Source organism: Grus americana, chromosome 1, assembly GCF_028858705.1.
Source record: "Grus americana isolate bGruAme1 chromosome 1, bGruAme1.mat, whole genome shotgun sequence".
Taxonomy (NCBI): Eukaryota; Metazoa; Chordata; class Aves; order Gruiformes; family Gruidae; genus Grus; species Grus americana.
The window spans coordinates 57,632,888-57,648,259 of NC_072852.1; the positions used below are offsets into that span (position 1 = coordinate 57,632,888).

Sequence of the window (15,372 nt, forward strand, 5' to 3'; positions counted from 1 at the left end):
GGTTAAGATTTAAGGGAGCTAATTTCCTCTTGCTGTCATTAGCATGAATCATGTTTCTTTCTACTGCAGGCAGTGACGTGACATTAGGTGAAACGTGTGTGAAGAGGAGAATCGGGCCCGAAATACACAAAGATCGAGAAATTTAAGGTTATGGTTGTAAATTGCCCTGCCCACACACACACAAAGTGTAATTTTCATTAGTGTAATATGACATTATCTTTCACCCCATAATACACTGTCATTATTGCTCACATTTCCATGGTATCCATTGCTTGATAGGTCCCATGGGACAGATTTTGCAAAATAGCTCAGCTCCCATTTAGGCAGCAAAATACGTGGCTGGGCTTTCGAGAGCGCTATGTACACTGGAGGCTGAGCTTGTTTGATCAGGCAGCAGAATTGTCACAATGGGAGCTGTGAGGCGCTGAGCATTTTTTAAATTCTGGCTGTGCGGGTTCCCCTAAAGGAGAAGGGAGAAATAAAGATTCCAACAAAGGTCTGTTTATGACTGGGTTTTGGGTTGGGTTTTTTGGTTTCTGTTTTTGTTTTTTCCAGGCTTGCTTTACTTCCAATAACACACACTCCAAAGTGCTGCTGCTAACTCTTGTGATTTTTTATTGGGAGTCTTGGGATGCGTGGCATAAACCTTCAGGCGTGAAATCTTGCTATGACTTGACAATCTCGGATCTCAGTGAAAAAAAGAGAAGTTTCTATTCCTCACTACTATGGGGGGGAAAAAAGATGACTACAAGGTCTGAGTCACAGGTCTAAAGGTCTGAAAGCCACAGGAAAAATAAAAATAATCTGTGATTTTTTTTTTTCCTTTTTCAAATCTCATGGTTTTAATCCTATCTGACAACCTACAAGCACACAATTTGTGACTTTTGAATATTTTTTATAATAACAGTGAAATTGAGCAGACTAATTCAGAGAGGGAAAGATGACTTTCTCCCATGATCTGCAACTGCAAAAAAACGAACTAAGCAATTCATGGTATGAAACAAGGCATTACCAGGTCTACACTTCCTGCTCTTCAGTGTTCCCCAGGTCCCTGCCGTGATGCTACACTAACACTAAGGGATATAATTTTCTTTTTGTTTTGTTTTTTTCCTCCCAAATTTACTTTGATTACCCATTTAAACATGTGGCAATATATTGCACACTGTGGAATGCACATGAAAAACAGCAATGAGATAAGACAACAAGTAAACAAAATTGGAGCCTGTCTTCAGTGACTGAAGACTTCCTCCAGCACTACAAGATGTGGGTCTGTGCCAGTTTGTTAAAAAGCCCCAGAGAAGCATTGATTTGCAAACCTGTCCAGCATATTTATCTAGGAGTTAACAGACTTTCTTTATACTAGTCCTTGCCCTTGTTTCGGTTTTGGGGTTTTTCTCCTCCTTTTCTCGGCATTACCCCACGCACAGAGGTGCATCACACCTTTGCGTGCCGTGCCTGGCAAACCCTGCCGCTCGCCTCCTGTGCACGTCTCCTTCGAGCCCCGCTCTGTCTCTCCTCTCTATTGATCCTCACGCTGCTCAGCTCCCCCTCGCAACGTTTCCCTGTATCCTGAAGACGCCTGTCTGATTTAGGGCTCGACTGGCTTGATAAAGAGCTGCGCACACAGGAAAGTACAGCTCCGAGTTACATTTCCATCACTGATCTGCCCCCCCTCTCCGAGGAAAGGCATCCTTTAATGGCCTGCTCCGGGCATAAATCACATTGCTCTCTCCAGTGCTTCGCTCCACTTGGCTAGGAGATGGGGTTGGGAAGGGAGGATATAGACTGAACTTGACCCCGTCGGTCGCGTCCATCCCCTGTCGGCTTTTCTCCATCTTTTCACTGCCCGCCTGCCTGGGACAGAACTTACAGAAATCTGGCAGCTTCATCTCTGAATGCATTCGAGTCACACATAGCCTGACTAGGGAATGAAAAGGGCTTTTTGGCCTCTAAACTTTTGTGTATGGATACTGCAAAAGAACATCACTCTTGTCCCTGTACCAACCTGCTCAAGACTGTGGCCGTGTGTGGATAAAACTGTGTATTTACACATTTGCACGTCGTAGTAAGTATGGCTTGTGTGTCACTGAGATGTGATAATAAATATTTACAGAGCAGTTTATATGAAGAATAAGTGTGGGTTACGTTTAAATATTTAGAAAATCTAACACCTGAGTTTTAGTTACCTCTTTACAAATAAACCCATGAGGGAAAAACCATGTACTTCCAAAACAGTCAAATGGAAGAGTACAGTTTTGAAAGTGAATCAACACTGGAAGAGGACAAACAAGTGACAGTCCTCTTTCAGAAAGACTGAGGCATCTGAAGCAAAGACCCTGGGTGAGAGGAGAGGTCTCGGAAGAGGAATCTCATAATCCCTTTGCATTTCCAACTGCTAGGGCATCAAATGTGCTTGCTTTTTTGTCTGATCTAGCTGTAAATGAGGCTGTTTTACAGCCTAATATATCTCAGTCAGCAGCTAATTTCACACACGCTCATCAGTGAAATTAGTTCTTCAAAAACACATTTAGAGAAGTAAATGTCATCAGTTTTCCCCCATGCCAAGTGCAAGGTTCATAGCCAGACCACTCTGTCTTAGGCACTGTTACAGCACCAAACACAGATAGCTTGGTGTGGAATACAGATTTAAAGCAGGCAATATAAATACAAAACATCAGCTTTTCCTATTCCAAGGTTCAGCTGTTTCGGACTATTTTTTATATTGCTGCTTTGGTCTACTGAGCTGAACGCAGGGCTAAGAGTTAGGAGATGCCAGTTGTATTCCTGAGTCTGCTGGTGACACTCGCTGGGTCTCACCCAGTAGGTCTGAAACACGAGGAAGATTCAACTAACAAGCCTTGGTTTGTATCTCTGAGATCTGTAGAAGAAAAGTAGAGAAATCCAGTCTATTTGGACCCATGGAGCTACTATAATAACAATAATTAATAAAGAAAAATGTAGCCAGACCAAGATTTTCCTACATAGCACTTTTACCAGCAAAAAATGCTATTTCATTGAAAAGGAAACACTTCAGTGTCGTGATAGTTATTGAAGCATCATTTAGCAAAAAGAAAAGGAGGACAGCAAGAGAGGAGAGCGTTTTTATAAAGTTGAAATGTTCTATTTCAACATTTCCAGAATGGCATGGTTGAGGTTTTTTGAGTTTTAAACTTCTTTGTCATGACAAAGTATAGGAAAAAAAGCAAAAAGCCAAACCAACCACCTAAAATTAGGCAGAAGAAAACCATATTAAAATGGATGGGAAATACTTATTCTTGTTCTGACTGAGAAAAAAACAAATTTAGGAAGACCAGAAGTTTCCACAAATCTGAAATTCTATTTCCTGCACAGCTAGTAATAAGAATATAGTATTGTATTTCTAACGCCTATACCTCAACATAAGTATTACTGTACTTACACACCAAGTATTAGCACATGTATACACTTTCTATTCAATAAAGTTGCTATGCAACACTCTGCAACAGACTCCTTCACTTCCGTACAGTGTGCTCAGCTGAAGTAATCTGCTTCCAAATGATGAATCAGTTACTGAATTGTAAGTGGAAACTGGAAGACATCAAACACAATGCAAGGACTTTTCTTTGCATAAGACCAGCGCAACATGAAAGAATAAACTGAAGAAACATTTACTGCTCCAGTATCAAAAAAACATAGTAACAGAAGCAAAAGAAATTCAAATGATGAGAAACGACCACAGACTCCCTGCTCAAAATCAGGCAGAAATAAAACAAAACCAGCCTCCCCCTTCCAAACCTTGTTCCTTGCCACGAGAAGGGATGAAAGAGCTAGCAGAAACAGCAACGTTTCACCTAGCAACCTGCCGCACAGTCGCAAAAGGACAATAACAATAAATGGATGTGGAATTTCATCCCAAGCCCAGGACACAGACATGCCCAGAGCAGAAAGGAACTACCTCTGACAGAGACCCGGAGGGTTTGGGTTTTTTTTCTTCTTTACACTTGTTTGGTGACTCGCAGGGCTTGTCACACCATCTCACTGCCATGGAATTGAATCACATGGTAATAGGACCAGAACAATCTATAATTTTTTGTTTCATGCATTTTTCAGACAAAACCCCAAAAGGCAGCGTTGCTGGGGCTGTAGTCAGGAATGCAAGAGATAAGCAAGAGTACTAATAAAGGCACGATACATATTACAAAACTAGGATGCCTCATGCTTTTTCTACTGCACTTCAAAGATTACATGCGAATGGAGTAATGATCAGGTGGGTCAGAGTCACAAACTTCTTCATCCAGAAGTCAAACTTGAAATGGTCAGTAGCACATCCTGCTGAGAATTGCAAGAAATGCAATCAATTGCTGATCACCTGTAGCTAAAGATCAGCTCTGACCCTGAAGCAAGGAGGTTTGAAATCTAAAAGTATCTCCAGAAGAGCTCTCATCCCTTAGACAATCCCATTTTATTTATTTTACTTACACAGGGCCTCTTACTTGATTTGGGGCTGGAAGGACTTCCCATAGCAGTAAGTTTTACAGCCTAATTACAAAGTGGGTAGAGAACTGCTTCCTTAACGAACTTTACGTTTGCCACCTTTTGGTTACCGTGGATGTCCTTTTTTTTTGGTCTGTCACGATTCAGGTAGAAGAGTCTATGCATCCTTTACACTACAGGTAAGTATGGCACACACAAATAGCATTTGTCAGCTCCTTGTGGGACATTATTTCAAAGCCTCACAAGTCTCACTGTAAGGAAGGGCTTTCAGTAACATGTTAAGAATGAACACAGGCAAGCAGAATTTAGACATATCCAATTTGGGCATTTAAACTTCAGCCTTGCCCACCTGCCAAGAATATAAAACAAGTCTGTTTAATTTATTTAACTGGTGATACTTTTTCCTCTAACGCATTGCTACTGTTTCCTTAGAGTCATTCTGAATTTCCTACCCCCTAATTTTCTGGCATTGCTTCTTTTTTTGCTTCATGTGGTACAAAATTTCTCTCAAATTTCTCCAGAAATTTCTCACTTCAGTATGCAGACTTTTCAAATGCTGACTGATTATTAGAGCGTTACTGTTCTTTGGGTGCTAAATAATCGCCCCAGACAAACCACCACTTCAGCACTCTTCCCCTCATGCAGTAATCACTCAGGTTCCTAATCACTTTGTCCATTCTCCTGAAAATAAACTACCATTATTCAGTCCGCACGGCCAGACTCCTCTGTGAAAATCAGTCCCTATCCAGTTGCCCACATGGAAGCTTTTGAAATGGTCACCAGTGAACACTGGGCCACATTGTCCCATCGCAGCCTCCTGAACACAGCCAAATATCTGTCTTTGGGTCAACCCCCCTGCCCCTCCCCAAATATCTCATGCTCCCACTGAGACCTCAATCTCCCTCTACCTCCCGCTGTATTATTTCCCGCTTTCTTTGCTAGCACCTGCAACTCTTCCAGCTTAGTATCATCAGTACGTCTCACTAATAGACTTTTCTCTTGCTTCAGATCAGTAATGAAGAACTTTAAAAAGACATTAAAAAAAGATTTGTGGCCAAAGGTCCCATTAATTATGTTTGCCGTACCCCACTAGGCACCTTCTTCCAACACAGCTCATTCCCATTTATCACAAGCCTTTGTTTACAGCCTCTTCTCTAGTTTTCAACCCTCAAGTCAATGCTTCCTCTCCCAGGGAATACTATTTCTTTCTCTCTCTTTTTTTTTTTTTTTAAATTAATGGCAGGATGTCTTTCTTCCAAAATGTTCTCTGCATATAACCACACATTTACGTAGCAAGAAAGATACACAAAGGTTTAACCACAGAGTGGAAATTAAAAGCACATCAATTTCATACAGGTAGAGTTTTATACTGATAAAAGGAGCACACAGACAGCGTCATGGCCAGGACGGTCAGGGGAAATTCAATGGTCTCTGCTCTACAAAGGTCAGATGAGATGATCAAAAGCATCCCTGGTGCCTCCACATGGACAGAACGGGTCCCTGGTGGGCCAGTTCTGATGTTGCTCACACTGCTCCTCCCGGGGCAGCTCCTGCCAGTGGGGGGGGCAACTCCGGCTGTTCCAGCCGATAAATAGGAATAAAACTTTTTGTCAGTCAAGCTTTGCTCCTGACCGCCAGCGTACAGCAATTAACATGGCAGACATCTGCAGGAGTCAATTGGATGTCATTCAGGATGTTCCCACTCATCACCAGGATGAAGCCTACCCTGGTAACAGTGATCAGCCTCAGAGTGTTCTTCAACCACAGACTCACGAGACTCCTTACGAAGCAGGGAGGAAAGGGGGCCATATAACATGAGGACGGTGCTGCCCTCACGCAGCCAGCCATACACGTCATGGAACGGGCGAGCTTGCCATGCACGACCTCCAGGCCCCCTCCTTGAAGAAGAGCTGCCCCCTCCCACCACAGTGCATGCCCACAGCCAGGACCGTGGCTGGCTACCAGCCCTCTGCTCTCTGGAAAAGGGGCAGAGATGGAGATGGGCTGGGGAAGTTGTCCTGCTGACAGTCGACAAGAACAAAAGGTTGTTCTTGGCTCCCATCTTTATCACCCCATGATGGACCTGTTATATACCTGGGTGCGCGCTCTGTGCCCAAACCAGCTGCTCCCCTGCCTGGCGCCTTCATGCCACGTTGGGCACAAAGGACTGTGCCTCAGTTCTTCCAACACAACTTTCACCGCCCTCTGTCCCAGAGATAAAAATACACCCAGGAAGAGGGACAAGGCCCCTTTCTAGAAGGGCTTTGCATGGAGCCAGAGATCCTGAAATCCACCTCCGTAGCACGTTCAAGAAATAGGCGGCATCGTGAAAGCGACTTTGGCACAAGGGAAAAACATATGATGCAGACTGGGAGATCGACTGTGCAAACTTCCTCAGATATGGAAAACAAAAAGGAGCATCGGAGCTCGAGAAGGATTAGGAGAGCTCTGGCAAGGTCTTAGCCACTGCAGACAGCCTGATTAGGGAGATTATGGGGAAAAGCAAAGAGAGTTTCTGCCATTCTGCCAGACAGAAAAACTTGTGGAAGAAACACCTAAAGTCTCACAGAGCTGCACGTGGCAGCCGCTGCCTTTGCACAGGGGATAGCCAGAAAATTTGGAGTGACACAGCAGACCGAGTTCAGTGCTCTTGCAACCCCCCAACCCCAACAGCATGCAACCAGCCTGCCAGTTCATTTCCATCCACCCAGACACAGCCACTGCGAAGCCTGAGCCACCTCCATCAATGTTTCCTGCAGTTAAATAGCGATGGCAATGCCTGCTCACTCGCTCCAGGGTTGCAGGAAGAACAACACTGACTTGAGTAAAAAGAAGAGAGGCAGAGGAAAGAAAGAAGAGGAAAGAAACAATTCAGCACCGATAAAAGCTGCAAAGCACAGCAAAGAGGCTGGTCTTGTCCCCATCCTCTGGGAAGGGAGGAGGCGAGGGCTGCGGAGGGACCACCGGTACAGAGCACGTGGGAGCAGCGCTTGCGCGTGGCACATGCCCCAGGGCTGTGGCTCGCATCTCAGGGCTGCGGCACCTCTCTGGTTTGTATGCAGACCCGAGCTGGGGAACTTGTGTCAGACCTGCACGGCGCCGGCGAGCAGCAGTTTGGCTGCTGACGCATCCAGGCTCACGCACAGCCCCGGCAGCCCTATGCCCAGCGGCGCTCAGCCTGGCTCGTACACACATGCCAGCTCGCAGCAGGGACAGTCGGCACAAAAGAGGGAGTACAAAGCACAGGGTGAGGAGGAGAAACAAAATAGCCAGTGCTACACGCCCCTAAGCTGTAACGGCGTGAAAATTTTTCAGATGAGAGGATCTGGAAGAGCATGTGAAAGCCTGAGCAAACCAATTCTCCCTGCTTCCACCAGCTCACTCCTCTCCAGACCTCACACACATCCCTTTTTGAGGCTGCAGATGTTATCAAACCTGTGACATCCTTCAGTCAGAGCGAGAAAAAACCCTTTCTGTTACTGCACATTGTTCAGCTTCAGCTCCTGAACCATCAACATGGCCCTGCATGAAGGATGACCAGGGCAGGTGTGCTGGGAGACTGTAGTTTTCCTGCCCATCCAGTGACACCTCTTGACCCCATGATGGGGAAAAGCCTGCACACACCGTGCAGCAGCTTCCACTCAGTTTGCACCTGAACCCAGCCTGGAAAACACCACCACAAATGGCATCCTTAGTGATCAGGTATTCCCCACAACCCAAGCTGAGCAGGTGTGAGAGGGAAGCATGACTTACTGGGCACACGGTTGATAGCTTTCAGGGGTCTCAGGACACGGACAGTACGAATTGCAGACAAGTTAATGTTTTGGAGATCCAGAGAGTACTCCACCATCCTGCATAAGAGGAGAGAGAGAGAGAAAGAGAGAAAAAGACAGTTTAAAAGAATCCAAAATCTTGGCTTGAGTCACAGAGTTGTCGTTTCTTCATTGAAGGGTTTCTGGAAGTCATGGGGACGAAGCCTGAGTCTTTGGGGAGCGAAGCCAAAGCCTCCAGGAGCAGGACTGGAGCTCACAGCTCCCCTGTGCAGAAAACACAGCCTGTCCGTGGGACGGCAGCAAGCGGTGAGAGTGTACCGTGAGGATGCAGGCCAGGAGCTGCGGTAACACTTACCTGCTGCAACCATCAGGAGGGAAAGGAGCTGCAAGAAGCCGCCCCAACGAGGAGCGTGTGCTCCTGGCGAGGGCACGTGCGCGGGGTGGACGTTTCCCATGAGGCCAGGAGGAGGAGGGCTGCATAGCCGGTCCTGTTGAGCATTACCTGCAGCACCGCGGGGTGCTCCCCATGTTCCCCTCACCTCACAGTGCAGGATGACGTCCCTGGAGGTGGCTTTGGCTAACCTGTTTTACCTCACACAAAAGAAAACTCTCTACTTACAGCAGTAACTGCAGCTAGGTGGGAAGGCTTCTCCTGTAGCTGTGAATCACTCCTTTCTGACACCAACCAAAAGGGGAAAAGCCTAATTTTAGGACATATGCTAGACCTTAGCTTTCCTAACCCAACAGCACGTTCCCTAAATAACCTCGAAGTGCAAATGGCTATGACTAACGCACTGGCTTTGTAGCAAAAGCAGCAGGTGCAGGTGAAAAAAAGTGACCTGGCACAGCATCCCTTAGCCCAGCGCTCCGCTCCTCTCCCAGTGTGGCAAATGTCCAGCAACTTGCCTGCCTCTTGGAAACATGGCGAGAAACTGGATTATACTAACCATTTATCCTGGCCAGCAATTTCCACCTGAGGATCTCAAAGCATTTTGCATGTTTTAGTGAACATAGGTGCATGAGGCCTCCGGGAAGACATGGGCTGTTGTCACCAGCTTCCTTGGGGTGACCCTGATGTGCAGAGAGGATCAAGAGAGTGACAAATTTGGCAGATGGAACAGCAGCAGACTCAGGACATGAACTGCTTCTCCTGAATCTCTGCTCAGATGTGAATAATGAAGCTTCAAAAAGCTCCCTTTTTCTCGGCCTTCCAACATACTCAAGAGGGGGTAAGGGAACAGCAGGCACAGACTTTCGTTGCTGCACCCCTTCTCAAACCCAAACCATCACAATTTATATAGAAAGACCCACAAGTCTATAGTTCAGTAGCTTAAAGCGCACCCAAATCCCTCTCCCCAGGAACCACTGAGGAGTGAATCACAGAGCTTAAGTGAGATGTGGGGAGGGAAATGGGGTACAGCCAGTCTGTAAGAAACATCAGGGAGAGGACTCGAGTGAAACAGACTGATCCTTCCATTGATCGCCCTCTTCACTCAAAAGGACCTTGAAGAGCAAATGTCTAGTTATCTGTCTACACCTTTCACAAAAGGGACTTGCCAGAGTGATAGATTTTCAAACACAATGGGGTAAACCTGTCGAAGTGTTGTGATTATTCTCTCTCATGCTCTCTTTCTTTCTCTCCCTCGTTCCTTTCACTCTGTTCTCTCATGCACTTTTAGGGTAATTGCATGAAATAATTCTTCCTCTGAAATGCAGTGGCATTCATTTACCTCCCTGGAGCTGTCAGTTCCACATACACTGAGTGCAGAAGGAGAGAGGAAGGATTTCATGCAGATAATCAAGGTATTCACATCCCCAAATAACGCAACCTAAAAAAACCCGACCCCAAACCAAGCTTACATAGCCTACAGAAAGTATTAGTGATAGAATCTTGGGATCCAGTCAGATGAAATTAGGAATTGTGTATAAAGGAGGAAAAACACACACTGATATAAACACACAGACACAGGGCACCATGCAAAGGATGTAACTGCACGGTGCAAAGAGATTTAAGTAAGCACTGATCAACCTTGCTCCAAAAGCATAAAGTAAGATAGCCTCATCAGTGCGCTGTCTCTCCAGAATTGGACAAACCTGCTGAAACTTTGGAACTGTGATTACAGGCAAAGCACAGTATAGACACGGCTGTACTGCTCCCAGGACATGGGCTAACATCTCCTCGCAGCACAGAGACCCGACACAGAGGCAGCTTCGTGACTGAAGGAGTCCCTACGCTGCAGTTTGTTATAAGAGGTATGTATATGCACAGAAACAGAAACGTCTCCAAGCTTGGTGAAGTCCCACAGAATATCCTTTCCTCTCCTACAAGAATACATGCCCTAGAGCACTGAGTTGAGGTCTGAAGGCAAAAAAATTATTTTCGAGCAGTAGCAGAACAACCTGAAACACACTCAATCAGATGCAATATCCCCAAAATACATCTAATTTCAAAAAGTGGTCTTTTCTGAACAGCAAGCAACCAAATGAGAAGTCCTGAAGAACACCATGACCCTCACAGAAACTGAGCACAGGAGAACAGCACGGAGCTAGGGCTGAGATTAAATCAGTGGGCAGAGGTGACATCTTTTCTTAGACTTAGCCACACAAAATTAACTTAAAAATAGAATCTCCATTTACAAACCATTCGAGTTTTGTCCTCCTGTGGCTACAGCCATGTTGCTGGCATTCAGTGGGGGTCACCTTAACCAGGTACACACTGCTGCCCTCTCCTCGTTAGAATGAGCTTTCCACTTGTATAGCACAGTCCACATCTCACTGGAAAAGTAATAGTCATCAGAGCAGCAAGCATGGGTCCTTTCGGAGCAAGACAAATGCTACCGTAGCTGCAGCTCTACAGTTCCTACATCCCGTGAGCCAGCCTTCTGCAGCCCTCAGTGGCTGCAGATTTGCAGTGATTACGTTCCAGTTTAGCTAGGAAAAAAGCGCTGAACAATGCCAATGAAAACAGCAGGCTGTTCCCAAGGATGGGTCAGAGAAGGGCAACTTAAATTTTTCAGAAAGCAACTTCTAACAAAAACGAGCTCAGCCCTAGCAGGCCCCAGGGCTTCGGCTCACTTAACAGATCCCTTCTGCCCATGGTTCTTCCTGAGGCCTCCTGGTCTTGGCTACAATAACAGAGACACATCCAGGATGCTTAAATCCCTGCGGATGAGTTATGCCTATTGTAGTCACATAAATGATATCCAAAACAACTCCAACACAATGCCAGTGCAATTTTGCAATTTGCTTGTTCTTGCCTTTTCATTCCTAGTGATGGGTTTAGCATCAGCTTATGTTCACGTTTCTCTTTGCACAACAGTAACATGTCCATACCATGATGGACTGCAGGTGATCGGGGTGAAATGAAACTCCACTGATTAAAAAAAAAACCACCACATTTTCTGTGTAGGTAAAACCAATGAATCCAAATGTCAACTCTCTTCTCTAATAAAACGTGATCTCTAAACAACTCTGCTAGAGTCTCTGGGCATTTGCAGCATTTCAGGGATTGCCAGCCCAGCTGTTTTTGCTCTTATCTTTCATCCAGCCAGGATGGCTCCCCTCTGCCTAGAAACCCTATACACGTAACCCCTCTAGGTTTGGGCTGTACCTGATCTCCTAGTGCCACATGTGGAAGTGGTGACAGGCTGACAGAGAGTCAAAAGGGCACATCACAAAAAAGTGATCGATCAGCCAGAAACCGGCAGCAGATTTATGTCAAGAGGTTCACGCTTTCCCGTGTCTGTGTCTCAAGATCTCGTGACGGTGGATTAGGTGCACGGTGCTTACTTGGACTCTCAGGCGGGCACCCAATCTTCAGTGCACGAATTCTCATCACACCAGCAACCCAGGAACCGTGTGTTTGCTGGATATTGATAAACCAAGAGCAGGGAAATGTTAAAGCTAGTACAAAATGGTTGCCTCCCTATTAAACTCCAGGAGTTTTCCATGCTCCTTATCCTTGTTCTGTGCCATGAGCAAGGGTAGCCCCCACAGCCTGACTACCCTTCATCTAGTTCTCCCCTCTTTCCTGGCTGCTTTAAGCACATTGTTTGTAAAAACCTTAGTTTCTTTAAGGTCCAGGGACAGTCAGACGAAACCTACGAAGTGAAAAAAAGCCTGTACTGGTTGTGAGCTGTCCTTTCCCCTTGTTGTGATGGGGCAGGGGGGGCACATCTCTCCTGAGGAAAATGGCAGCTCACTTCTGGCACCACTAAAGTATTTTGTGGCCTCTGGCGTGGGTGGGCAAGTGCAGGGGCAGGTTAAGAAGCTGGAACTATGCTAAATCAGAGAGAAACTCCTGATCTGTGATGGAATTTGAGCACTGAGCTGTCAAGATAATTGAATTTATACAGTAATTCTTCTTCCCTCACTAGAGATTTTCTTCTTCAAAACTTTCCACACGAAATTCTTCTGGAAGGAGAGGGGATTGACGCACACGCTGTCCCCATGCCCTACAGCTCAAGGTTGATGCACGGTGGGAATGCTGACAGGGTGGAGAATGGGACAGGGGCATCGGCATGCATGGTGTTCATCCTGCAGAAGCAGGGGGGATGCCTGGCATGGAAAGCCTCTCCGCTTGAGCTCTGCCTCCCTCCCCACTCTCAAGGTATCCTGCTGCCTCCCTACCCCCTCCTCTCTCTCTCTACATCCCCCTGACTCACGCCCACCTGTAACATGTCCACCTCTCATTTTAATCTTCCTCCTTAACTTCCAGTTTTTCTGTTAGCCCCTTGCCTTTCCCTTCATCTTTTTCCACTTTGCTTCATATCCTTCAATTCCCTTCCCAATCCTTTCTCTCCTCTTCCACCTTCCTCTTTATCCCTTTTCCTACTGACTTCCTGCGTCCTCCTCTGACTTAGTCTTTGCCTTGCTGATGAACGTTAGCCTATACCCAGGTAAGTCTGCTCAGCTGAACACACAAGAGACCTTGACTTTAACAGAGATGAGATCAAGCTAGCACGGGGAACAAGTGAGCAATTTGTTAGCGCATTGACCCTGTCCAGAAAGCGCCTAGTCTGGTGTACCTCCGTCCCATGCCAAGCCGCTGGAGCGGACAGCAAGCACACGGGGACGAGGGGGCACAGAAACCACCAGCATTGCAAACCTTCACTGCTTGTGAGGTCTCAACAGCAGCAGAATAACTTCAATCAGCTACTGCTTGGCACTTCTTTTGCTCTTCTGCACCCGCGAGCTCAAGAGCGGGCTTGGATCTGTCTCGGCATTCTCCACTTCCCCAGCAGCAATGAAACTCAGAAGAGAAGAGCGATGCTTGCTGCCCAACAGCAGAAATGCACGGCCAGCATGGCTCTGTGCTAGGCATGGGAGAGCAGACTGACCAGCAGGGTAGAGGAATAAAAACTAAGACTATTTAAAATAGACATATTGAGAATATGAAAACCATGTAAGGGGTCCAGAAAATTCAGACCTTATCTTGCTGTACATGTAACCCAAGATAACATACTCATGCAGTGCTTGGCTAGCAGCTTCCTTGCAATTACGTTCAATGAAATCCATGATTAAAACTGTTCAAACATCACTATTTACCTCTTCATATTTACATCTCCTTATACCTTTATTAAATACTTATTAACTTTCCTAATCTTAGCTCCTGAACTTCTATTTGCTGAAAATTAGCAGCCAAGAAATAATATTTAAAATATGTTCTAGAAGCATTCATGAAAAATACCGAGGCAGTATTTTTCTTATGACACAAAGCCAATATGTTTTTTGTAAAATTCAAAAGCTGCCTAATTCCCCTTCTCTGATAGGGGTTTTCAATTGAAATCTAATTAACTGCAGTCTAATCAATTCATATTTCTTTGTCAAATAAATTTGGGTTTGGCACTGAAGCCACAAACTTCGTGGCTGTGACTTCATAGCTGTAATTTCAGGCTTGCTATGAATGTCTGTGCAAAGTGAAGCTTTTTCTGCCTGTGGACTTATATTCGGTCTTTGCATCCACGAGCACCTGGGGTTACCAAGGCAGAAGATTATTTCGTTGCTCCCTGCTCCAAATTCCTTCAGCTTCTCAGCAGTGTCAGGGGTCTAAGCCTGATGTGTACCTATACCATGACCAGATGTGATTTAACCAACATCATCTGTGTACAAGAATATGTCTTTCTGTCCTTGGTTCCTTGATTTGGTTATCAAATTCCACAAACTGAAATTTCTACCACTTTGAAGATCCCAAACATAGGAGTCATAGGGAAAATATAAGATTAAGTCTGCCAGTTTTCCCTGTCTGAATTTTTAATTCAGATATCAGAGTTGGAGCTGACGTCCCTCCATTAACCAAGGTGTCCACTCCCCTGATATGTGAGCCATCCCACCGCTCAAGTCTCCCACCTGCAGTTTGTGGGGTGGTGGTGGGAAACTGGTTTACCCCTAAATCTTCCTACCTCTATAGTACACATCAGGATGAGAGGAAGGTCTCACCGCCTCTGCTCTGGCCTCAAAGATTGTGGCTACAATGCAAAGGAGAAGTAAAGTCGGTCCTCTCCCTGGACAATGTACTCCAATAGTCCTGTATCTCCCCTCTTATATTAATGAGCTGTTCTGACGAAAGGAAATTAAATTAAAAAGCACATGCATCGCTAGACCCACCCATTCCTGGCCCTCTGTGGCCACAGATGTAGCAGTCGGCAGGGGACGCGGAGAACGGGACTGGCCGGGCTCCCCCAGGGCTCTGTTAGCTGAATCTGTGGTGTGCAAGAAAAGGAGGGCAGGCAGCAAAATCCATTTAACTGGTGGTCACAACCGCCTGGATAGTGGGGATCATCAGCACTGGGGCAACAGCAAGGAGACAGGAGGAAGAGCAAACAGCTGAACAGGTAGAGCGTGGGGCATGCGTGGCATTCAAGACAGCTCCTGTCAGCCCTTGCTAAGGCTGGATGTGCCCTAGCTCGTACACAAGGAGAGCTGTAAGCAGGCAGGCACCGGTGAGGAATTAATCCAATCTCTCGCAAACCCTTCTGGAGAAGTCAGAAGAGGAGCCGGGAGATTTTGACAAGGCTTGCCCAGATGCTGGGCAAGACAGGAGAGCTACTGCTTCCACCCCAAGTCTGCAGCTACAGGACGCACACATACCAGTGGAGAGGAAAAACACACAGCACATGCAAACAGG

General features: G+C 46.1%; 1 protein-coding gene across 4 annotated transcripts in view; it reads right to left on the minus strand.

The window, feature by feature from the left end:
* Positions 1–15,372, minus strand: part of CACNA1I (calcium voltage-gated channel subunit alpha1 I) — an 89,477-nt gene that overhangs the window by 61,717 nt on the left and 12,388 nt on the right. For all 4 annotated transcript variants that reach the window (XM_054831475.1, XM_054831465.1, XM_054831454.1 and 1 more), the window contains exon 3: positions 8,227–8,324. In XM_054831475.1, the coding sequence (XP_054687450.1) occupies positions 8,227–8,324 (98 nt within the window). The remainder of the gene's footprint in view (positions 1–8,226; positions 8,325–15,372) is intronic.